Source organism: Salmo salar, chromosome ssa07 (genome assembly GCF_905237065.1).
Source record: "Salmo salar chromosome ssa07, Ssal_v3.1, whole genome shotgun sequence".
Lineage (NCBI taxonomy): Eukaryota > Metazoa > Chordata > Actinopteri > Salmoniformes > Salmonidae > Salmo > Salmo salar.
This window is the reverse complement of record NC_059448.1, coordinates 66,320,659-66,346,999: the sequence shown is the minus strand read 5'-3', so window position 1 is coordinate 66,346,999 and position 26,341 is coordinate 66,320,659. Positions and strand designations below refer to the sequence as shown.

The following is a 26,341-nucleotide window of genomic DNA, read 5'->3' as shown; positions in this document are numbered from 1 at the left end:
GAGACTGCCAGCCTCCTCTGTTTCTGTTTCGGGAGATATACATGTGGGCTTATACAGTCATACATTCCAACGATTTGATGCAGCCTGGTCTGAGTAATCATTAACATTCAGTAGTAATTACTTATCTGTTGTTTGTGAGCCTCTTCCTCCTCCTCCTCCTCTTCCTCCTCCTCCTCTTCCTCCTCCTCCTCCTCCTCCTGCTCTTCCTCCTCCTCCTCCTCCTCTTCCTCCTCCTCCTCCTCCTCTTCCTCCTCCTCCTCCAACAGCCTGACACTCTATGAGGACAGGACAGGCTAGGAGCTGGGCTGGAGGCGGGCCAGTTACTCAACACTGGAGAGACGGGTTTCTCCCCTCCTCGCCTGCCTGCCTGTCTGCACAGAACAGAGCAGAGGAACTGTGTCATGTGTAATTTAATACCAGACGCAGGCTGACTGAGCCTCACTGCACACAGAGAGCCCCCTCAAAGCCTGAGAGGCAGGCAGGAGAGGCAGGCAGGAGAGGCAGGCAGGCTAAGCAGGCAGACTTCCAGGGTCCGGCTCAGCCCTCCATGACAGGACAAAGAGCAGGGGATGAGGGACCGACCAGAGCCCTAGTGGAGGACCGACCAGAGCCCTAGTGGACCCATCAACCGCTCCCTCTCCCCTTGGCCAGGTACCAGAACCCCCCCCTCTCTCTCTCTCTGTTCTGTTTCCTCTGTTACAGTAGTACAGTCACAGTGTTGAAGGCAGCCAATAGTGTAATGGAGATTTACTGTACTAGAATGGGCAGTAGCAGCACTTTCCTAAAGTGAACAGAACAGCACAGAATTCTGCACTGTAAGAGGTTTTAGACATGCCACTGTAAGAGGTTTTAGACATGCCACTGTAAGATATTTTAGACATGCATGCTTGCACTCATTGCCTATTGATTATTTTGTCCAGGACATATTGCAATTTAAGCTGTTGCCTTTTTTTCTTAAGTGGAACATTTTCTCTTGTAAGAAGAGAAGTGTATGTGCTGTTTGTGCACTTGAGGTGTAAATGTCTCTGGCCGTGTTCCAACGCAATCCCCGTACCCTCTCCCTCTGGGAATGCTGTGAAGAACAGGGCTCTGGTAAACATCCCCTGTCACGGTTTCTTTCTGTAGATAACACTGGGTTCAAGGCTTCAGGGCACTTTCTGAAACACCAGCTTTCTGAAACAGGAGCAACTGAGAGGAAGTGTGTGGTAAAGGATCATACTGAAGGTTTTTAAGGATTAGTGCTCAGTGCTGTATGTTTCTGTTTGAGTGTTCTCTCTGGGAGTCGGAATGCCACCCTAAAGGCAAGAGGGGATACACCACATGGAGCACTGCAACCCTAAAGCCAAGAGGGGATGCACCACATGAAGCACTGCCACCCTAAAGCCAAGAGGGGATACACCACATGAAGCACTGCAACCCTAAAGCCAAGAGGGGATACACCACATGAAGCACTGCAACCCTAAAGCCAAGAGGGGATACACCACATGAAGCACTGTATCACTTCATCAGTGAGGGAATCAACTGGCTTGTCTTACTTCTTCTCGTCTATGTTTTTAAGCTCCTTCTCTCCCTATTTTTTCACTTATCTCTGGAAGAGCAAGAATAACATGGCGCTTTCAATGATCCCTGTGATAAATACAATTTCACATGTATTTATTTGATAAACTTTCCCCCTGCCTGCATGCCTGTGAGAGAGAGTTCAAGTGTTGTAATTAGTGCTCCGTGCTGTGTAAGCGTTCTCTGAGGATTGTGCTGTGGGGAACACATACAGACTCTGTCTGCCTCCCAAATGCCCATAGGGCTCTGGTCAGAAGTAGTGCACTACGTGGGGAATGGGGTGCCATTTTGGACACACTGACTGAACACCTCAGGCAACCTGAAAGGAAACTCAGTCAGATCAGGTCACGGTGGGGAATGAGCTTGGTTTGGGTGGCAGCAGGGTCGACGGGGAAATGAAAATAAAAACTCCAGTACAGTACAGTCCTTGTGTTCTGCACCACTTCTTATGGACGTTCTTTCTTCTCTGTTTCCATCCCCAGTGCCCTATTCTGTGTTAGTGAAGCACTGAGAGACAGGCTGTGTAGGCAGCCACCCTGCGCTGTAGCTTTAAGGCTGGCTGCTGCTATAATGAGGCTGTTCACTGATCCGTCCAGGTCCTGCTAGGGGAACTACCTACACTGGTTTAGCATTAGAACACTCCCCTGGGGTGTTTCACTTGCACAACATCCATTGTCCAAGAATTACAGTCTAGAATAGACCAACAACTTGGAGTCAATGTTGAGACAACGTTGTGTGGTGGTTGTGTGTTTGCTGTTCTTTCACATCAAGTGAGTTCCTCAGTTCAAGCACTTTGGTTGGACAGCGAGGAACCGACAGCGTACAGTATGCTTTCCTTTGCATTACTAGACAGCTCAGCACACACAGCCCAGTCTGCCTCCTATTGGTCAGTGCTGTGTGTGTTGTGTTGAAGCCTGTGTGACCCCAGCTGTCTCTGTTAAATCTATCAGCAGCATCACACTGGGTTCTCCAGCCCCCGCGAGCCCCGCCGAGCCCCGGCGAGCCCCCGCAGAGCCCCCGCAGAGCCCCCGCTCTCTAGCTGTACAGAGCATTAGTCTCACTCCCCACGGCCCTCAGATTGTGTCGGCCGGTTCATTCGCCCATTTGCACTTTGACCAGCATGCCTGATGCCTGGCTACTCCTCCAGCTAGAGGTATATAACATCTGTTATTACCACAGGGAGTTGGTCTGGGATGGAGGTTGTCCAGTGAATTACAGTGCAGGACATGACATTACTCAGTACCACTGCTGCGTGGTTTTACACAGATACTCCCGACACATGGGTATGTAAATGCATTGATTATTTACATTTTTCAGATTTCAAACTTTTACTGGTAATATAATTTTCCTGCAGAGCACATTCTAGTAGCATGATATTATTGTGTTAAAATACAGTTGTGTTTTTCCCAACAGCTTATCTTTGTAAACCTTGTGTGTGTTGTGCTGTATGTGTGTCTAGAGTGTTGTTAGCGTTGTGTTAGTGTATGGAAGTTGTTTTGTCTGAAACTTTGTTCCCTCTGCTGCTATTGGACCAGGTCTCTCTTGGAAAAGAGATACTAATAAATAAAGGTTAAATAAGACATTTACAACAATTGAAGGACTCTTAAACAGAGAAATGTTTTATGAAAGAGAATTTATGCATAAATATTATAAAATGAATTGAAAAGGAACACAGTTCATCTGCATGATAAAACGTCTTCCAGTTGAACAGTACAGTGTATCACTGGTGCCTGAACAACAGATTAAACTATCACTATGGACTGTAAAGTGGTGATTCATCCAGAGAGAGAGAGAGAGAGAGACTGAGTGAGTGGTGGTGGTGGTGAGGAGTGAGTGAGTGGTGGTGGTGGTGGTGAGTGGGATGGTGGTGGTGGTGGTGGTGAGTGAGTGGTGAGTGAGTGAGTGGGGAGGAGTGAGTGAGTGGTGAGGGTGAGTGAGTGAGTGAGTGAGTGAGTGAGTGAGTGAGTGGGGTGGTGGTGAGGGGTGTGTGAGGAGGTGAGTGAGTGAGTGAGTGTGGCTATGCCAGCCTGGTCTGACATAGCTGAATGGGCCTGGAGCTAGATGGCCTGGGCATTGGGCTGGGCCGAGTATGGACCGAAGTTGGGCCGGAACTGGGCCAGAGCTGGGCAGACCAGAGGGGGGGTTAGAGGCCCAAAGCTTTGCCATGTGCACTCCATATGGGAGAGTGTGTGTTTACACTGGCAGAGGCCCGGCCGGGCGCTAACAGTGCTTATGTGGAGAGAGACTGTCTGAATGGCCCTAGATGGCAGTCATCTTTTGTGTTATAATGGTTTATTTTCGGGGAGCCCACAGCTCTCTTGTTTTCATATTGTCCCTAAGGGAGTGGCTACAGTGGACTGTAGGATTGAGATCTCACTAGTGTAGCTTTGCTGCGTGTTAGCTTGCTAGGATACTATAGGGCAAAGTGTTCTCAGACTGAAGAATTCTCTAACTCATTGTGTCTATAAACTCAATGTTTACACCACCTCTTCTCCATCTCTCCCTGTGACTGGACTGTTCCACTGTGGAAGGCTGGGGGAGAAGTAGGGTGTTGTAGCAGGAGAAGTAGGGTGTTGTTTGGCAGACATTGTGGCTGCTGCCTCACATCACACTTGGGACTAATGAGTCAATACTGTACAGGCCCATCGCTGGTGGGGGTGAAAAACACACACACACACACACACACACACACACACACACACACACACACACACACACACACACAGCACGCACACACACACACACACACACACACACACACACACACACACACACACACACACACACACACACACACACACACACACACACACACACACACACACACACACACACACACACAGCAAGCAGAGCCAGACACACTGCTACATAGCGTTGAGCTAGATTTGTCATCATTGCTAAACCATAAAAGTGGATTAATATTTCCTCTGGGGAAGTTTCGATGCTGCCTTATGTTTGCCCGTACTGTAACCTGGGTTGGACCTTATCAATATAGTTTAACATGAGGAATGACTGTTGTCATGACTAAGATATTATTGTTTTCCTGGTAGAAAAGCATATTTCCTGGGAACCATATTTGAATGGCATACATATAACTCATAAATATATACATGATCATTAAGAGCATTCAAGGTACATCATCAACACTAACCTTTAACACCAGTGATAATAATAAACTCAGGGTAATTCCATTCAGCTACACATAGCCTTCCCTCAGGGTAAGGTAGTTAGGGAGGTCTTTACAGCCGTCATGTTTATCAGAGTATGTTTACAGGAGTGGACGTACACATACATGTAAACTTCCTCCTCTTTGATGAATGTTCGTGAGGCTTTCAGCCTGGTGTACAGATGAATTACTGACTAAAGAGAGAGAGAGAGAGAGAGAGAGAGAGAGAGAGAGAGAGAGAGAGAGAGAGAGAGAGAGAGAAAGTAAAACAAAGACTGTATAAAGAGCAGACCGCCACCAGGTTTTGTGTTAGGAAGAAAGGAACAGAGAGATAGAAGAAGAGTGGAGAGAAACAGAGAGACAGGAGAAGAGAGGAGAGAAACAGAGAGACAGGAGAAGAGAGGAGAGAAACAGAGAGATAAGAGAAGAGAGGAGAGGAACAGAGAGACAGGAGAAGGGAGGAGAGAAACAGAGAGATAGGAGAAGGGAGGAGATGAACAGAGAGATAGGAGAAGAGAGGAGAGGAACAGAGAGATAGGAAGAGAGGAGAGGAACAGAGAGATAGGAGAAGAGAGGAGAGAAACAGAGAGATAGGAGAAGAGAGGAGAGAAACAGAGATAAGAGAAGAGAGGAGAGGAACAGAGAGATAGGAGAAGGTAGGAGAGGAACGGAGAGATAGGAGAAGGGAGGAGAGGAACTGAGAGATAGGAGAAGGGGGCAGAGAAACAGAGAGATAGGAGAAGGGAGGAGAGGAACAGAGAGATAGGAGAAGGGAGGAGAGGAACTGAGAGAGAAGACTGAGGAACAAAGGAAATGGGTCACTGTTCCATGACCGTGTTTTAACTATCTCTCTGTTTGATAGACTATCATATAACATGCTTTATGTCTGTTTCTCTCCACCATTCTTCCTCTCCCTCCCTTTCTTCCTCTCTATCCCTTCTTATCCCTCTCCTCCCGAACAATGAACTCTCTACTTAACTCTCTCTCTCTCTCACACAGCTGTAACCAGCCTTCCCTGGCACCAGCAGAAACCCAAGGCCATCTCTGATTGCACAAGGCCATCCCTCTCCCCCTCCCTCCCTCCCTCTTCTTCCAGTCTTGCCGCTCCCACGTCTCCCAGTGGTGGCGTTGGGGCTCCCAGGATGCGGCTGATCAGCGCTCTGCTGCTCCTCCTGATCCTCAGGTCCGCTGAGCCCAGGAAGGGTGGACGGAACAGAGAACGGGGCAGGGCCCGGGGTAAAGGCAGGGCCAATGCTGTCAAACGCCAAACCTCTGAATGCAAGGAATACATGGAGGCCGGAGAGAAATACCTGGACTGTCAGGACCGCCAGCTGACCGGGGTGCAACAGCACTGGCCTGAAGACATCCACCACCTCCTGCTGGCCCGCAACAAGATCCAGGTGCTCAGAGACAACACCTTCTCCCAGTTCAAGAACCTAAAGAGTCTGGATCTACAACAGAATGAGCTCTACATGGTGGAGGAGGAGGCGTTCGCAGGGCTGGGACAGCTCACTACTCTGCTTCTTCAGCACAACAAGATGAAGACAGCTTCTGAGGAGCACCTGCTGCCCTTGCCAAGCCTCCGCTACCTGCGTCTCTATGACAACCCCTGGGACTGCCGGTGCTCGCTGGATAGCCTGGTCAGGACCCTGCAGGTGCCCAGCAACCGTAACCTAGGGAACTACGCCAAGTGTTCGGAGCCGGACTCGCTGAGAGGTCAGAAGCTGAAGAAGATGAGGCCGGAGCTGCTGTGTCCTGAGGATGGGGAGGGCCAGCAGCCAGGGAAGACACCTCAGGAGGGGCAGGGTAGTCTGCCCAAACCACCTCCCATCAAGAAGTACCCTGATGCCAACTCCTTGTGCCACACCTACATGTTCCCCAAACCCATGCTGGACTGCAAGAGCAAAGGTAAGCTATGAGCCAACCAAGCTTGTCTCCCTTTCATTTGTTTGTGTAACCTGTGTGAATAATTCCCTCCTTGGAGGACAATGAAGTGGTGTATTCTGGTCTTTCAGAGTACTGGAGTGAGTTATTAGGGTTTTCAGGGCCATGGGTTCATGGACCCAGATGAATCTCTACTGAAACAGCTTTTTAGTCCAGTATTATGGGTCAGGGAAACCGGACCTCCATGTATGAGTCACATGTCCATCTGAAATATCTGGCCATTGTTCACTACACATGATTGTTGTGAGGCCTTTTGCAACCGTGTGGAGGAGAGGCTGGCTGCTGGATACTCCAGAGCTGTGGTTGATAATCACTACTTTCTAAATGTGTTCTCTATAATTTCCCTGAATCAGAATGTGGTAGGAGACGACTGTAAACCGAGAGGCCTTAGAGTGACGGCTTGCAGTGTGGAAACCGTGGAAACCATCATGTAACAATAGACACAAAGGGACCAAGGGAAAATATGGAGTCTCATTTCTGTCTCCCGTCCAGACTCTCACATCTGGTGCCGTTTCTGTGCAACTATGTATAACTGCCACATTAAAACTGCTATCAGGACTATAACTTCTAGAAAGATTAGGTTTCAATATCGTATTTCAAATAGTCATTAGGCCCAGACCCATGGGACTGACTACAAACCCTGCATGGAGTCCATGCTGTGTGGGGACTGCTTTTGTTTGAGCTCCAAAATACAACATGAATAGTCCCTTCATATTGATTTAGTATAGACGTGGCAGTATAGTCATGAATAGTCCCTTCATATTGATTTAGTGTAGACGTGGCAGTATAGTCATGAATAGTCCTTCATATTGATTTAGTATAGACGTGGCAGTATAGTCATGAATAGTCCCTTCATATTGATTTAGTATAGACGTGGCAGTATAGTCATGAATAGTCCCTTCATATTGATTTAGTGTAGACGTGGCAGTATAGTCATGAATAGTCCTTCATATTGATTTAGTATAGACGTGGCAGTATAGTCATGAATAGTCCCTTCATATTGATTTAGTGTAGACGTGGCAGTATAGTCATGAATAGTCCCTTCATATTGATTTAGTGTAGACGTGGCAGTATAGTCATGAATAGTCCCTTCATATTGATTTAGTGTAGACGTGGCAGTATAGTCATGAATAGTCCCTTCATATTGATTTAGTGTAGACGTGGCAGTATAGTCATGAATAGTCCCTTCATATTGATTTAGTATAGACGTGGCAGTATAGTCATGAATAGTCCCTTCATATTGATTTAGTATAGACGTGGCAGTATAGTCATGAATAGTCCCTTCATATTGATTTAGTGTAGACGTGGCAGTATAGTCATGAATAGTCCCTTCATATTGATTTAGTATAGACGTGGCAGTATAGTCATGAATAGTCCCTTCATATTGATAGTATAGACGTGGCAGTATAGTCATGAATAGTCCCTTCATATTGATTTAGTATAGACGTGGCAGTATAGTCATGAATAGTCCCTTCATATTGATTTAGTATAGACGTGGCAGTATAGTCATGAATAGTCCCTTCATATTGATTTAGTATAGACGTGGCAGTATAGTCATGAATAGTCCCTTCATATTGATTTAGTATAGACGTGGCAGTATAGTCATGAATAGTCCCTTCATATTGATTTAGTATAGACGTGGCAGTATAGTCATGAATATTCCCTTCATATTGATTTAGTATAGACGTGGCAGTAGAGTCATGAATAGTCCCTTCATATTGATTTAGTATAGACGTGGCAGTATAGTCATGAATAGTCCCTTCATATTGATTTAGTATAGACGTGGCAGTATAGTCATGAATAGTCCCTTCATATTGATTTAGTGTAGACGTGGCAGTATAGTCATGAATAGTCCCTTCATATTGATAGTATAGACGTGGCAGTATAGTCATGAATAGTCCCTTCATATTGATTTAGTATAGACGTGGCAGTATAGTCATGAATAGTCCCTTCATATTGATTTAGTGTAGACGTGGCAGTAGAGTCATGAATAGTCCCTTCATATTGATTTAGTATAGACGTGGCAGTATAGTCATGAATAGTCCTTCATATTGATTTAGTGTAGACGTGGCAGTAGAGTCATGAATAGTCCCTTCATATTGATTTAGTATAGACGTGGCAGTATAGTCATGAATAGTCCCTTCATATTGATTTAGTGTAGACGTGGCGGTATAGTCATGAATAGTCCCTTCATATTGATTTAGTGTAGACGTGGCAGTATAGTCATGAATAGTCCCTTCATATTGATTTAGTGTAGACGTGGCAGTAGAGTCATGAATAGTCCCTTCATATTGATTTAGTATAGACGTGGCAGTATAGTCATGAATAGTCCCTTCATATTGATTTAGTATAGACGTGGCAGTATAGTCATGAATAGTCCCTTCATATTGATTTAGTATAGACGTGGCAGTATAGTCATGAATAGTCCCTTCATATTGATTTAGTGTAGACGTGGCAGTATAGTCATGAATAGTCCTTCATATTGATAGTATAGACGTGGCAGTATAGTCATGAATAGTCCCTTCATATTGATTTAGTGTAGACGTGGCAGTATAGTCATGAATAGTCCCTTCATATTGATTTAGTGTAGACGTGGCAGTATAGTCATGAATAGTCCCTTCATATTGATTTAGTGTAGACGTGGCAGTATAGTCATGAATAGTCCCTTCATATTGATTTAGTGTAGACGTGGCGGTATAGTCATGAATAGTCCCTTCATATTGATTTAGTGTAGACGTGGCAGTATAGTCATGAATAGTCCCTTCATATTGATTTAGTGTAGACGTGGCAGTATAGTCATGAATAGTCCCTTCATATTGATTTAGTGTAGACGTGGCAGTATAGTCATGAATAGTCCCTTCATATTGATTTAGTGTAGACGTGGCAGTATAGTCATGAATAGTCCCTTCATATTGATTTAGTATAGACGTGGCAGTATAGTCATGAATAGTCCCTTCATATTGATTTAGTATAGACGTGGCAGTATAGTCATGAATAGTCCCTTCATATTGATTTAGTGTAGACGTGGCAGTATAGTCATGAATAGTCCCTTCATATTGATTTAGTGTAGACGTGGCAGTAGAGTCATGAATAGTCCCTTCATATTGATTTAGTGTAGACGTGGCAGTAGAGTCATGAATAGTCCCTTCATATTGATTTAGTGTAGATGTGGCAGTATAGTCATGAATAGTCCCTTCATATTGATTTAGTATAGACGTGGCAGTATAGTCATGAATATTCCCTTCATATTGATTTAGTGTAGACGTGGCAGTAGAGTCATGAATAGTCCCTTCATATTGATTTAGTGTAGACGTGGCAGTATAGTCATGAATAGTCCCTTCATATTGATTTAGTGTAGACGTGGCAGTATAGTCATGAATAGTCCCTTCATATTGATTTAGTGTAGACGTGGCAGTATAGTCATGAATATTCCCTTCATATTGATTTAGTATAGACGTGGCAGTATAGTCATGAATAGTCCCTTCATATTGATTTAGTGTAGACGTGGCAGTATAGTCATGAATAGTCCCTTCATATTGATTTAGTATAGACGTGGCAGTAGAGTCATGAATAGTCCCTTCATATTGATTTAGTGTAGACGTGGCAGTATAGTCATGAATAGTCCCTTCATATTGATTTAGTGTAGACGTGGCAGTATAGTCATGAATAGTCCCTTCATATTGATTTAGTATAGACGTGGCAGTATAGTCATGAATAGTCCCTTCATATTGATTTAGTATAGACGTGGCAGTATAGTCATGAATAGTCCCTTCATATTGATTTAGTGTAGACGTGGCAGTATAGTCATGAATAGTCCCTTCATATTGATTTAGTGTAGACGTGGCAGTATAGTCATGAATAGTCCCTTCATATTGATTTAGTGTAGACGTGGCGGTATAGTCATGAATAGTCCCTTCATACTGATTTAGTGTAGACGTGGCAGTATAGTCATGAATAGTCCCTTCATATTGATTTAGTATAGACGTGGCAGTATAGTCATGAATAGTCCCTTCATATTGATAGTATAGACGTGGCAGTATAGTCATGAATAGTCCCTTCATATTGATTTAGTATAGACGTGGCAGTATAGTCATGAATAGTCACTTCATACTTATTTAGTGTAGACGTGGCAGTATAGTCATGAATAGTCCCTTCATACTTACTTAGTGTCGAAGTGGCAGCACTCTGATGTATTATTCTACTGTATATTTATGAAATGTCACAGTGAGCGGGCCCTTTGATCAAGATGATGAATGACAGTCATATAATGATATACTGTCCCTATCTTGTCCCCAGAAAGCCATCTGTCAGAGTGCAGTTAAACGTGCAAGAAGCAGCAACACTGGTCTCTCTATTCTACTGTCGCTATATAAAAGATCCCCATGTTCAGCTGGGGGAAACTATTTCCCTTCCCCTCTGGAAAGGTTTTCAATCAGTCCTTTATCTGAACCTCACTAGATCATCTCACTGGTCATAGTCTGTCCCCCTCCATACCTCCCTCCCTCCCTCATCTCTCTCTCTCTCTCTTTCTCTCCTCTCTCTCTCTCTCCCGCTCTCGCTCTTTTTCGTCGCTACTCTCTCTCTCCCGTTCTCGCTCTCTCTCTCTGTCGCTACTCTCGCTCTCTCTCTACCTATCTTCCTCATCTCTCTCAATCTCTCTCTCGCTCTCTCTCTGTCCCTCATCTCTTTGTCTCTTGCTCTCCCTCTCTCCTCTCCCTCTCTCCCTCATCTCTCTCTCTGCCGCTCTTGATCTCCCTCTCTCCTCTCTCTCTCTCTCTCATCTCTCTCTACCGCTCCCACTCTCATCTATCTATCTCTCTCTCTCTCTCCCTCATCTCTCTCTCTAGCCTCTCTCCCCCATCTCTCTCTCTCTCCCTCTCTCTTTCTCTGTTTCTCTCACTCTCTCTCCATCCCTCTCTCATCTGTGAGTTCCAGTGAATTCAGAGCCTTAATATACTGTATCACTAATAACTGACCGGAGGTCGTTACACTGGAAACAAAGTCTCATTTGTAAACACTGGATATGTCCCTACAATACACTACAGAACTGTGTGGGAGCAAGACAGAATGTCTCCAATCACAAATAAATCATCTGTGTGGTACATACATTATATATGGGAGAATATGTCAGAGTGTATGTACTTTTTAGATAAATGTCGTCCAGACCTCATAGTCAGATACTGAGAGAAACCTTTCAAACAAGTCATAAACCTGAAAGATGACGCCTGGTGTAGTCCTGCTCTATCGCTAGCAGAACAGTTGAGTCAGCATATGGAGAGTTGGCCTGCTTGTCATCTCTGTAAAGCCTAACCTCCTCTTCTGACATTATATCCTGGTTTCTTGGAGTTCCTGTAACCGATGGTTGGGTGTTTTGTCAGCTGACACATTCTGGGGGAGTCATGATGTGTAGCAGAGAGGGAGTAATAGTCTGTTGGTAGTCTCCTCTCCTCCACAAAATTGAAAAGGTTTCTCTCAGTATCTGACTATGAGGTCTGGACAACATTTATCTATAAAGTTCATGCTGTCTGACATATATGTGTAATGACCTCTGGTCAGTAATTAGTGAGACAGTATATTATTATCAGATCCCTGGAGCCACGATGAGAAAAGGCTCTGAATTCACTGGAACTCACAGATGAGAGAGGGATGGAGAGAGAGTGGGAGAAAGAGAAAGAGAGAGAGAGGGAGAGAGAGAGAGTGAGATAGATTGGGGAGGCAGGTAGCTTAGTGGTTATAGCTTTGGCCCAATAACCGAAAGGTTGCTGGATTGAATCCCTGAGCTGACAAGGTAAAAATCTGTTTTTCTGCCCCTGAACAAGGCAGTTAATCCACTGCTCCTAGGCTGTCATTGTCAATTAGAGTTAAAGAAAAGTTAAAAAATATATATAATTAAAAACAGCATAATATTCTGCTGGTAGTCTCCTCGCCTCCACAGCATGATGATTAATATTCTGCTGGTAGTCTCCTCTCCTCCACAGCATGATGATTAATATTCTGCTGGTAGTCTCCTCTCCTCCACAGCATGATGATTAATATTCTGCTGGTAGTCTCCTCTCCTCCACAGCATGATGATTAATATTCTGCTGGTAGTCTCCTCTCCTCCACAGCATGATGATTAATATTCTGCTGGTAGTCTCCTCTCCTCCACAGCATGATGATTAATATTCTGCTGGTAGTCTCCTCTCCTCCACAGCATGATGATTAATATTCTGCTGGTAGTCTCCTCTCCTCCACAGCATGATGATTAATATTCTGCTGGTAGTCTCCTCTCCTCCTCAGCATGATGATTAATATTCTGCTGGTGGTCTCCTCTCCTCCACAGCAGCGTTGATTTTCCTTGAGATGCAGACATGTTTGGCACCTGACTCTGTAAAAGCAGCACTGTGCATTTACAATCTAAATGAATGGCTGTACAGGTTTAGTTTCCTACTGTCTGTAAACGACATGTGATTTTAATAAACTATATCAGGGATGGGCAACTGGCCGCCACCCCCCTTTTGTTGGCCCGCGGAAACATTTCTAAAAACATTTCAAATCAACTTCCTGTTGAGGGTTAGAATAGTGGTTGTGCATCAGCAGTTGTTCTGTTGTTACGTCAGTCACTGACAGCTTCAGTTTTCAGATTGGCAAGTTAGTCTAGCGGCCAGCTATCTAAACTTCTAGGAAGCATGGTCAAATTGCAGATCGGAGGGCCCCCATTGATTTTGTTAGTCTCTCTCACTCAGATATCATCTTAAAAACTGCAAACATTTCTCTACACCGTATGGCAAAATGATTAGAATTGCATGGAATCTGTTATATAATTGCTAAATCTTCTCTCCGCCTCATGACAAAATGTTGCTTAGGGCCCCCAAAAGGCTAGGGGCCAGCTCTGACTGCATGAGTGGGTATGGATATAGGGCCGGCTCTGACTGCATGAGTGGGTATGGATATAGGGCCAGCTCTGACTGCATGAGTGGGTATGGATATAGGGCCAGCTCTGACTGCATGAGTGGGTATGGATATAGGGCCAGCTCTGACTGCATGAGTGGGTATGGATATAGGGCCGGCTCTGACTGCATGAGTGGGTATGGATATAGGGCCGGCTCTGACTGCATGATATAGGGCCGGCTCTGACTGCATGAGTGGGTATGGATATAGGGCCGGCTCTGACTGCATGAGTGGGTATGGATATAGGGCCAGCTCTGACTGCATGAGTGGGTATGGATATAGGGCCGGCTCTGACTGCATGAGTGGGTATGGATATAGGGCCGGCTCTGACTGCATGAGTGGGTATGGATATAGGGCCGGCTCTGACTGCATGAGTGGGTATGGATATAGGGCCGGTTGACTGCGAAAGGCCGGCTCTGACTGCATGAGTGGGTATGGATATAGGGCCGGCTCTGACTGCATGAGTGGGTATGGATATAGGGCCGGCTCTGACTGCATGAGTGGGTATGGATATAGGGCCGGCTCTGACTGCATGAGTGGGTATGGATATAGGGCCGGCTCTGACTGCATGAGTGGGTATGGATATAGGGCCGGCTCTGACTGCATGAGTGGGTATGGATATAGGGCCGGCTCTGACTGCATGAGTGGGTATGGATATAGGGCCGGCTCTGACTGCATGAGTGGGTATGGATATAGGGCCGGCTCTGACTGCATGAGTGGGTATGGATATAGGGCCGGCTCTGACTGCATGAGTGGGTATGGATATAGGACCGGCTCTGACTGCATGAGTGGGTATGGATATAGGGCCAGCTCTGACTGCATGAGTGGGTATGGATATAGGACCGGCTCTGACTGTGGCCCCTCATGATGAGTTCAGATTCTTTCTGAAAACTGTTATGTCTGAACGACCTTGACTTCTCCCAACATCCCAACCATCTTACATGTTTCCCCACTCACTGCTGTAGTCTGAACTGAAGCATATCACAGGTGTTGTGAGGCAGGGGTTTGATAGATAGGGGAAAGAGAGAACATCTCTGAATGCGTCCCAAATGGCACCCTATTCCCTATATAGTGCACTACTTTTAACCAGAGCCCTACCATGGCCCATAGGGATATAGACGAAAGTAGTGTACTATATAGGGAATAGGGTGTCATTGAGAACGCCAACTTCTGTCTCTGTTGTTGTGAATGCTCCAGCAGCAGCACCTCATCTACAAGCCATGGAGCGCTAATCTCATTTCCTTACAGTGGAGGATGATGGATGTCCTATGCTGTTCTGATATTAGAGCAGCTGTCTGTCATTAAGGTCTGTGATAGTTCCTTCAGCTGCATGATGAATAAACCGTGCTCAGGATGTGGCCTACTGGAAGCAGTCCAAGATTGTACATGGACTTTGACAAACACAGAAAGGTCCTGTGTCATTCATGAAATAAAAAATGAAGTTTTTCCACCCCACCACAGCTAGGTTAATTCTCAGCTAAGCGTTTTAGTTTTAGAGCTAACTCTTTTCATTGTGAACGTGACTTAGAAAAACGGTTCCAAAGACATCATTCAATATGAATTGTAAATAGAAGTTGTATGCATTTTAGGGACCACCTACTTAGTCTTCATGTCTCAGTCTTTATTTTAAACTCTAGATTGAGAACAATGGCTCTTGCAGAAGTTTTCCTTCTATGGTAAAGGCTGCTGGTGATCACAAAAAAAGACAGAAGCTCTCTCAGAGGCCTTTTAAGCCTGTGGGAAACCCTGTTTCATACGTTAACCTTCATGTTTCATACCCTTCAAAGGCTAAGGGAACCCAGAGTGATGTGAATAACAGTCCCTCTTGGCACAGACATTCAACATGGCTACAGAGTGACTATAGAAAGGGGAGGCCATCTTGATATTCTCAGGGCACACTCGGAATTCACATATGTAGGAATCCAAATTTCAGTCACTCTGGCAATCAACAAGTATGCATTGGGTTGAAATAATCACATATGTCCCAGAGTTCCTTGTGTGTCCGCTTATGTTTTTGTTCATGTTTTCATGCAGTATGATAGCTAGCTGATTTGGCCAATGTAAACATGTCTGGTTAAGCCATTAACCTCTCACTGACCTCCATATTCTCTCTCTCTTTCTCCCCCCCCCCCTCCAGAACTGAAGAACATCCCCTCAAGTCTCCCGTCAGACATTGTGAGGATGGACTTGTCCAGTAACAGCATCACTCAGCTCCGGCCCAAGGAGTTTGTTGCTGCCAGGGACCTGAAGCTTCTCAACCTCAGCAGTAACAATCTGGATCAGATCGACACTGGTGAGGAGAGACCATACACTTCCTTCAAACAGCACAATCATTATGGATGTGTGCCAAGTCATGCTGCACAGAGGATCAGATCTCACAACACCTGAAGAAGTATTTAATAAGATAAAGCAATCTGAGATAGATATGCTTTTTCTTTTTTTTGATGCTTTGTGACTTACAGTAGTGAGTGCATAGATTTTCTTACTGGTCCCCCATTGTAATCGAGCCCACATTGGACCTTCAAAGAAAGAGGTCAAAAGAGGAATCAGAGGAGAACCTTGACCTTGAGTCCATTCATCACAAAATGGAGGCATGGCTTTATTTCCTCCTGAAATAGAATTGTTAGAATCCCTGGGGTAATGTGAAAAAAGATGCAGAAGAAAGACAAATAAAAAACTCACATACTTTATATACCATACCAGGCAGCGTTGAGTTTGGATCAATTCCACACATAGATAAAAACCCTTAACGCTCATTAGCTTCTCACACGGTTTAATCTGACTTAAAGGAGCCTACGATGCCATAAACATGCTCCACCTCGTTTGTAGAACTAACAAGGTTCTCTATTTGCCGAGGAATCACTACACTACCTTCTAGTTCTGTTATGTTTGAGAACTGGGAAAAAATTCTGTCTCGTTATTCCTAGGCTCACAAGAACTGGTCACATAGCCAGGAAGCTTTGCCACGGAAGGAAAATAGTTCCATTATCATTAATTATTGCAGAACATATGAAAACAATTGACATTAGAGCATTTCCCTGAGTTGTTAACAACTAATTAATGGTGGTTAATTCCGACCATCTATGACAACCAGTACTGTCCACACACAGTCATTAACTACTATGATCAAGGAGAAAGAAATGAAATAGCATGTTATGGATAAAAAGCCAATCCGTTCTGGACAGAGAAAGCAACTGCAAATTGAACACAATTCTCATGAAGTATTCACAAAATGCTGCCTCAGTTTTCTCAGGGACTGTGAGAAGCTAAGCTCTGTAGCTAGCGCAAACTGGTTTTAAAAATACACAGAATTGTTGTATCATTGTGCTGCACAAACAAACCAGTAGAAACCGGACAGTAATTCTCATGAGTATGATAAGCACATAATCTGAGGGGGTTTGTGGGAGTGGTAACAGGAGGGTCACTCTGGTGCTAAATACAGTAGGCCTATCTATCTTTATGGTGCTAGCTTGCACTGCCACAATTACTCAGGGCAACACTGCAGGACACACATCTTAAAGATGTCTGCTAGCCATTAGGCACATCGTAGGCACATCAACAGGCCAACTTCAGCTTGAATTAGAGCTGAGACTAGGTGATGGGGAGAGCACTGGTCAAGTTAATATCAGCATGTGTTTGAAGACGAGGTGCTGAAAAGGCAGTCGGAAATTAGTTATGGAAGCTGTTACTCTTTCTCATGTTACAGTGGAACATTAGTTCCTGGTAATAATTCAGTATTCATGTCCATTAGTGGACATTACTTCCATTGAAACTTTCCACTGAGTGCTACTGTATAAGATGAATTGAAGTAACCCCAACGTCCTCGCTCTTACTCTCTCCTTGTCCCCCTCTTCAGCTGCATCCACTGGGCTCCTGTACCTGTCCAGTAGGAATTTCTTCCACTGAGACTTGTGCTGTAAGATTCATTGAAATGTCCTGTCCCTCTAACTAACCCTTAACATCCTGCATTTCTCCCCCTCTCCATAGCTGCGTTTGCGGGGCTCCTGTACCTGCGAGAGCTGGACCTGTCCAACAACAGCCTGCACTACTTCAAGTACGGAGTGTTGGAGGACCTGTACTTCCTCAGGATGCTGAATCTGGGGGATAACCCCTGGGTCTGTGACTACAACATCCACTACCTGATCTACTGGCTGAAGCATCACCCCGGGGTGGCCTACTCTGGCCTAATCTGCACCGAGCCTCAGGAGTTCAGGGGCTGGCCCGTGGAGAATTATGTCAAGACCTACAATGGAGAGTGTCCCAAGGATAAGGATCCACAACCAGGGAAGGGTGATACAGGACAGGGACAGACGGCTCAGGAGCTCGTGGCCGAGACAGAGGAGGCGGAGATGGAGCTGCTGCCGAAGCCTCTGAGAGACCCCAGACCAAAGAAATATGAGGTCACCAGGTTGACTTAATAGGACAGAGTTGGAAATTAGAAGAGAACTGTTGTTGTTGTTTTATATTATCGCAGAACATTCCAATTCAGTCTGTATCAGATTTTTTTTTTACTTTCGAATTCCCAACAGCATAACCAATGCAGGACAGTTGGATTCCCACCAGCATAACCAATGCAGAACAGTTGGATTCCCACCAGCATAACCAATGCAGAACAGTTGGATTCCCACCAGCATAACCAATGCAGGACAGTTGGATTCCCACCAGCATAACCAATGCAGGACAGTTGGATTCCCACCAGCATAACCAATGCAGAACAGTTGGATTCCCACCAGCATAACCAATGCAGAACAGTTGGATTCCCACCAGCATAACCAATGCAGGACAGTTGGATTCCCACCAGCATAACCAATGCAGGACAGTTGGATTCCCACCAGCATGACCAATGCAGGACAGTTGGATTCCCACCAGCATAACCAATGCAGGACAGTTGGATTCCCACCAGCATAACCAATGCAGGACAGTTGTTGCTGTTTTCGTTACAAGAATATTTCGTTGTGGATATACTTTTTTGAAAAAGTAGAGGTTGATATATTTTTTACGATATCCAATTGGTAGTTACAGTGTTGTCCCATCGTTGCAACTCCCGTACGGACTAGGGAGAGGCGAAGGTCGAGAGCCATGCGTCCTCCAAAGCACCAATATGTCAGAGGAAACATCATACAGCTGGTGACCGAAGTCAACATGCATGCGCGCAGCCACCACAAGGAGTCACTAGAGCACAATGGGACAAGGACATCCCAGCCGGCCAAACCCTCCCTAACCCAGACAATTGTGCGCCGCCTCATTGTCGCGGCCGGCTGCAACACAGCCCGGGATCAAACCCAGATCTGTATTGACTCCTCTAGCACTGCAATGCAGTGCCTTAGACCGCTGCGCCACTCGGGAGGCCCGAGGTAGATTTTTTCTAAATGTATGATTTAGACAATCTGTTCATGAAATAAAAGCCGTTTTTTTCTGAAATGAATTAGGTTTACATTATTAACACACACACACACACACACTTCACTAATCCTAAAGGGATTTAGGCACATCCTTCCACTAACCCCTTCAACTATCTGTTTGATCTGTGATGCTTCACCATAAAACATGGAACGTCTTCGGGTCCGTTCAAACAGCTGTTCCACGGCTTTACTACCTCTTCCTCTCCGCACTACCTCTTCCTCTCTGCACCTCAACACATGAAGCTGAGGAGATAGGCCTGGACCTGCTGAAGACCTAAAGTACATTAAGTCAGTCTATACGATCCTGAACAGAAACCGATATCTTGGTTCATAAACACCATGAGTAATTCACACATGCAGGGATTGTGGGCCATCTTATGTATGTGGTGGGTTTCTATAGTGGCATGTGTCCTGAATGATCCTGAAGGTCCCATGTTAGCCAGCGGAGCCCTGTGACATCACAGGAGTCAGACATGACTCTGATGTTCTACGCAGCACTGTAAGCATCTCAGTGAGCCAGGATGCATCTAACACAAGTATGCACAGCTGTTACTCTCAGAGCTTTCTCACATTTGGGAAACATGTTGTTTGGTATGTCAGAAAAAGAGGGGGAATTTCTTCAGTCAAGCTGTCCAATTATCTGATGTTTTGCTATCTGAGGAGAGAGTCTGAAGATTACTGCCTGTGAACGTCAATTTAAAAACATTTGAAAATCAAATCACATTTTTTGGGTCACATACACATGGTTAGCAGATGTTATTGCGAGTGTAGCGAAATGCTTATGCTTCTAGTTCTGACAGTGCAGTAATATCTAACAAGCAATCTAACAATTCCACAACAACTACCTAATACACACACATCTAAGTAAAGGAATGGAATAGGAATATATAAATATATGGATGAGCAGCAAGTATAGAATACAGTATATACATATGAGATGAGTAATGCAAGATATGTAAACATTATTAAATTGGCATTATTAAAGTGACTAGTGATCCATTTATTAAAGTGGCCAATGATTTGAAGTCTGTATGTAGGCAGCAGCCTCACTGTGTTAGTGATGGCTGTTTAACAGTCTGATAGCCTTGAGATAGAAGCAATTTTTCAGTCTCTCGGTCCCAGCTTTGATGCACCTGTACCGACCTCGCCTTCTGGATGGTAGCGGGGTGAACAGGCAGTGGCTCAGGTGGTTGTTGTCCTTGATGATATTTTTGGCCTTCCTGTGACATCGGGTGCTGTTGGTGTCCTGGAGGGCAGGGAGTTTGCCCCCGGTGATGCGTTGTGCAGACCGAACCACCCTCTGGAGAGCCCTGTGGCTATGGGCGGTGCAGTTGCCATACCAGGCGGTGATACAGCCCGACAAGATGCTCTCAATTGTGCATCTGTAAAAGTTTGCGAGGGTTTTACATTTCTTCAGCCTCCTGAGGTTGAAGAGGCACTGTTGCGCCTTCTTCACCACACTGCCTGTGTGGGTGGACCATTTCAGTTTGGCCATGATGTGTATGCCGAGGAATTTAAAACGTTCCACCTTCTCCACTGCTGTCTCGTCGATGTGGGTAGGGAGATGCTCCCTCTGCTGTTTCCTGAAGTCCACAATCATCTCCTTTGTTTTGTTGACCTTGAGTGAGAGGTTGTTTTCCTGACACCACACTCCGAGGGCCCTCACCTCCTCCTATAGGCCGTCTTCATTGTTGATAATCAAGCCTACTACTGTTATGTCATCTACAAACTTGATGATTGAGTTGGAGGCATGCATGGCCACGCAGTCATGGGTGAACAGGGAGTACAGGAGAGGGCTGAGCACACACCCTTGTGGGGCCCCAGTGTTGAGGATCAGCGAAGTGGAGATGCTGTTTCCTACCTTCACCAGCTGGGGGCGGCCCGTCAGGAAGTCCAGGACCCAGTTGCACAGGCGGGGTTGAGACCCAGGGCCTCAAGCTTAATGATGAGCTTGGAAGGTACTATGGTGTTGAATGCTGATCTGTAGTCAATGAACAGTATTCTTACATAGGTATTCCTCTTGTCCAGGTGGATTAGGGCAGTGGCGATTGCATCGTCTGTGGACCTATTGGGGTGATACGCAAATGAAGTGAATAACTACACTGTTTGTATTCGGCCATATTCCCAGTCAACTTTCCATGATTAAATGTGGTGGTTCGTGCTTTCAGTTTTGAGCGAATGCCGCCATCTATCCACGGTTTCTGGTTAGGGTAGGTTTTAGTAGTCACAGTGGGCACAACATCTCCTATGCACTTCCTTATAAACTCACTCCCCGAATCAGTGTATAAACCAATATTATTCTCTGAAGCTACCCGGAACATGTTCCAGTCCACGTGATCAAAACAATCTTGAAGTGTGGATTCCGATTGGTCAGACCAGCATTGAATAGTCCTTGTTATGGGTACATCCTGTTTGAGTTTCTGCCTAAAGGAAGGGAGAAGAAAAATTGAGTCGTGGTCAGATTTGCCGAAGGGAGGGCAGGGGAGGGCCTTGAATGCATCGCGGAAGTTAGAGTAGCAGTGATCCAGAGTTTTGCCGGCGCAAGTACTGTAGTCAATATGCTGACAGAATTTAGGTAGCCTTGTTCTCAAATTAGCTTTGTAAAAATCCCCAGCTACAATAAATGCAGCCTCAGGATATATGGTTTCCAGTTTGCATAAATGCCAGTGAAGTTCCTTGAGGGCCGTCGTGGTATCGGCTTGAGGGGGATATACACGGCAGTGACAATAACCGACGAGAATTCTCTTGGGAGATAATACGGTCGGCATTTGATTGCGTGGAATTCTAGGTCAGATGAACAAAAGGACTAGAGTTCCTACATGTTGTTACAATTACACCATGAGTCGTTAATCATGAAACGTACACCTCGCCCTTCTTCCCGGAGAGATGTTTATTTCTGTCGGTGTGACGCACAAAGAATCCCGGTGGCTGTTTTCCATTTCAAATTCAATTTCTGTCCTTTGTTCAGCAACACTTTGATGCGAGCAAGACAATGTGTTATAGAGTAACTATTAAAAAGAGTTTAATAAAAACCTCTCGAAAAGCTTTACTGATTGTATTAAGTATCTGCAATTTTCGTCAGTTGGAACGGAACCTTCTACGGTGACTGTGCAGAATACGTGCCTGGAAGAAAACCCAACTTGGATTAATTGGGATATTGAAAACAGAACACTGCCTAACTTGAAAGAGCCTGCAGAAGGATCATAAAATGACCCCCAATTTGTTTCTGCTTTTGTTATGACTATAATACACATGTACAAAAGAAAAGTAGTGTATAGGATACAGTAACTTTTTCCTCTGATTATTTCATTCAGCAATAGTGATTCATGGGATGATAAGCTTTATGAAACACACCACCCAGGGTGATCATATAAATGAAACAGGCTTCACATAACCAAGGAACAGCTGTAAGAGACTGTCACTCGACCAGCGTATGGTTAAGCACAGCTGCAACCAGATCACTTAAAATAAGATTTTGGGTTGTTTTCTTTCCAAGATACAGATGCCGTATCTTAATTTCATCGTCATGTTGATGCACGAATGTTACTGCACAGCAGGAAATGCAAACTTGTAGTGTATTGAAGGTTTAAAAAGGCTTCTAATGTTTGTAATTTCCAGTTTAACAAACTGTCCTAACGAAAAATGTATCAACCACTACAAAATAAATCATAAATTATAATCCACATTTCCTGTTGCTGCAAGGTTATTTTGCTGCTGTAGCGAACTGGCTCAAATTAAGATCCTACATCTGTACAGCAATGAGAACACATCATACAATCAGAATTCATGAGTTGTTCTGCATCTGGTTAGGGAAAGGAAATACCTAGTCAGTTGCACAACTGAATGCATTCAACCAAAATGCCTTTAACATTTAACCCAAACCCTCTGAATAAGAGGTGCGAGGGGCTGCCTTCATCGACACCCAGTTGTTGTGGGTTAACTGTGGTCCATGTAGCTCAGTTGGTAAAGCATGGTGCTTGCAATGCCAGGGTTGTGGGTTTGATTCCCATTGGGGACCAGTATCAAATTGTATGCACTCACTGATGTAAATTGCTCTGGATAACAGCATCTATAAAAAGGTACAGTAACTTCCTTGCTCAAGGGCAGAACAGCAGATGTTTCCGGGTCAGGGATTCAAACCAGCAACCATTCGGTTACTGGCCCAACGCTCTTACACTTTGTGGACCAGCGCCGCTTGTACAGAGAGTCTTACATTTTCTACTGTTTGAGTGCCTGCACCTCTTTAGAGAATACCGGCTCAAAAATACAAACCCTGGTACATAAATATGATGTACTTTAATCCACTTCAGGCCCTGTTCAGCACTATTCTAAGAACAAGCACTGTTCAGCACTATTCTAAGAACAAGCCCTGTTCAGCACTATTCTAAGAACAAGCCCTGTTCAGCACTATTCTAAGAACAAGTCCTGTTCAGCACTATTCTAAGAACAAGCACTGTTCAGCACTATTCTAAGAACAAGCCCTGTTCAGCACTATTCTAAGAACAAGCAACATTCAGCACTATTCTAAGAACAAGCCCTGTTCAGCACTATTCTAAGAACAAACACCATTCAGCACTATTCTAAGAACAAGCCCTGTTCAGCACTATTCTAAGAACAAGCCCTGTTCAGCACTATTCTAAGAACAACCACCATTCAGCACTATTCTAAGAACAAGCCCTGTTCAGCACTATTCTAAGAACAAGCCCCATTCAGCACTATTCTAAGAACAAGCCCTGTTCTCTAAGAACAAACACCTCAGCACTATTCTGAACAAGCCCTGTTCACCTATTCTAAGAACAACACCATTCAGCACTATTCTAAGAACAAGCCCTGTTCAGCACTATTCTAAGAACAAGCCCTGTTCAGCACTATTCTAAGAACAACCACCATTCAGCACTATTCTAAGAACAAGCCCTGTTTTTCTAAACTAAGAACAACCTGTTCAATCTCATTCAGCACTATTCCAAGCCCTGTTCAGCATATTCTAAGAACAAGCCCCATTCAGCACTATTCTAAGAACAAGCCCTGTTCAATGTCAGCACTCAATGTCAACAAAACAAAAGAGATGATCGTGGACTTCAGGAAACAGCAGAGGGAGCAGCCCCCTATCCGCATCGACGGGACAGTAGTGGAGAAGGTGGAGAGTTTTAAGTTCCTCGGCGTACACATCACGGACAAACTGAAATGGTCCACCCACACAGACAGCGTGGTGAAGAAGGCGCAGCAGCGCCTCTTCAACCTCAGGAGGCTGAAGAAATTCGGCTTGTCACCAAAAACACTCACAAACTTTTACAGATGCACAATCGAGAGCATCCTGTCGGGCTGTATCACCGCCTGGTACGGCAGCTGCTCCGCCCATAACCAGAAGGCTCTCCAGAGGGTAGTGAGGTCTGCACAACGCATCACCGGGGGCAAACTACCTGCCCTCCAGGACACCTACACCCCCGATGTCACAGGAAGGCCAAAAAGATCATCAAGGACAACAACCACCCGAGCCACTGCCTGTTCACCCCGCTATCATCCAGAAGGCGAGGTCAGTACAGGTGCATCAAAGCGGGGACCGAGAGACTGAAAAACAGTTTCTATCTCAAGGCCATCAGACTGTTAAACAGCCATCACTAACATTGAGTGGCTGCTGATAACATACTGACTCGACTCAACTCAAGCCACTTTAATAATGGGAAAATTGATGTAATCAATTTATCACTTGCCACTTTATATTATTTATATTAGATAATGTTTACATAACCTACATTATTCATCTCATATGTATATACTATACGCCATTCATCTACTGCATCTTGACATCTTGATGTAATTAGATGTATCGCTAGCCACTTTAAACAATGCCACTTTATATAATGTTTTCATAACCTACATTACTCATCTCATATGTATATACTGTACTCTATACCATCTACTGCATCTTGCCATCCTGATGTAATGTATCACTAGCCACCTTAAACAATGCTGCTTTATATGTTTTCATACCCTACAATACTCATCTCATATGTATATACTGTACTCTATACCATCTATTACATCTTGCCTATGCCGTTCGGCCATCACTCATTTATATATTTTTATGTACATATTCGTATTCATTCCTTTACACTTGTGTGTATAAGGTAGTTGTTGTGAAATTGTTAGGTTATATTACTTGTTAGATATTACTGTATGGTCGGAACTATAAGCACAAGCATTTCGCTACACTTGCATTTACACCTGCTAACCATGTGTATGTGACAAATACATTTGATTTGATTTGATTTGTTCGAATAACGTTCAGCACTATTCTAAGAACAAGCCCTGTTCAGCACTATTCTAAGAACAAGCCCTGTTCAGCACTATTCTAAGAACAAGCCCTGTTCAGCACTATTCTAAGAACAAGCCCTGTTCAGCACTATTCTAAGAACAAGCCCTGTTCAGCACTATTCTAAGAACAAATATTAGACCTACTAGAAATAGAGTGCTCTCTGGAAGTCATGAGAAGAAAACACACTTTACTATGACACTCAGAAGGAACAAGTGTGTATGACTTCACTGACTACTCAGGAGGACACTAAACAACTAAAGAGCCCTAAAGACAGGCTGGATGGTCAGAACAGGTCGAGACACATCCTATGCACAAAGTTAGACTGAAAACCTACTCAGAGAATGAAGCTAAATATGTCTGTATGGAATGGTGCACATTCCCTCATCTTTAATGGCTATTGTTTACCACCACCTGTTGTGTTTACTGAATACAGCACAGAACGTTGTTTTCCTGTGTGGCTACATTATTAGGAGTTAGTAACAAACAGAACTCAATGAAGTGGTATTGTTGACAGTTTACCATGATGGAATATGAATTGATAAGAAAAACAAACCTTGTTAATTGTGAACAGTTAGCTAAATCTACTGTCCTAACTTAGCTGCATGGCCTCAAGCATGTGAAATTCAGAGTTATACACAAATCTAAAAATACTTTCTGAGAAGTGCAAGAACTTGTTTTACTTGCCAAAATTATAATTCACTTGAAGGGCATATTGTTATAGAAAACAAAAACATGGGCAGGTTCCAGAAATCAGTCCAGAAATATGAGGTTCATGGTTAATGCTGTTAAACCCTCTACTGGACCAAAAACTACCAGATCAGTGATTAATGAGATACAATGTTCTTACGAACTATAAATGGATCATGAAAAACCTCAGTCAACATCTGAGCCAAAGGCCAACCATTTGATACTGTCTCAAAGAACCTACTACAGTAGTCACAGGACAGAGGATCAAGTCTATCTACGAACATTTATGTTCAGTTCAGGGCCACTATAAAAGTCTCTCCCAAAATGAGAATCCTGCTT

General features: G+C 44.4%; 1 protein-coding gene across 2 annotated transcripts; it reads left to right on the top strand.

Moving 5' to 3' along the window:
• Positions 1 to 311: 311 nt before the first annotated feature.
• On the top strand, positions 312 to 19,018 carry LOC106599346 (leucine-rich repeat-containing protein 17). Of its 2 annotated transcripts, none has more exons than XM_045722482.1 (4): positions 312 to 651; positions 5,723 to 6,631; positions 15,735 to 15,890; positions 17,585 to 19,018. In XM_045722482.1, exons 2-4 carry the CDS (start codon positions 5,866 to 5,868, stop codon positions 18,013 to 18,015), a joined length of 1,353 nt encoding a protein of 450 aa, XP_045578438.1. In that variant the 5' UTR covers positions 312 to 651; positions 5,723 to 5,865; the 3' UTR covers positions 18,016 to 19,018. The 2 variants fall into 2 exon arrangements, with proteins under 2 accessions (XP_045578438.1, XP_045578437.1); XM_045722481.1 differs by lacking the exon at positions 312 to 651 and adding an exon at positions 2,726 to 2,840.
• Positions 19,019 to 26,341: the final 7,323 nt, after the last annotated feature.

Bases quoted from the DNA above. Each gene is read 5' to 3' on its own strand.
- LOC106599346 (XM_045722481.1), top strand. The intron at 6,632-15,734 runs GTAAGCTATGAG...CCCCCCCTCCAG, and splicing joins GCTGGACTGCAAGAGCAAAG to AACTGAAGAACATCCCCTCA. The intron at 15,891-17,584 runs GTGAGGAGAGAC...CCCTCTCCATAG, and splicing joins TCTGGATCAGATCGACACTG to CTGCGTTTGCGGGGCTCCTG.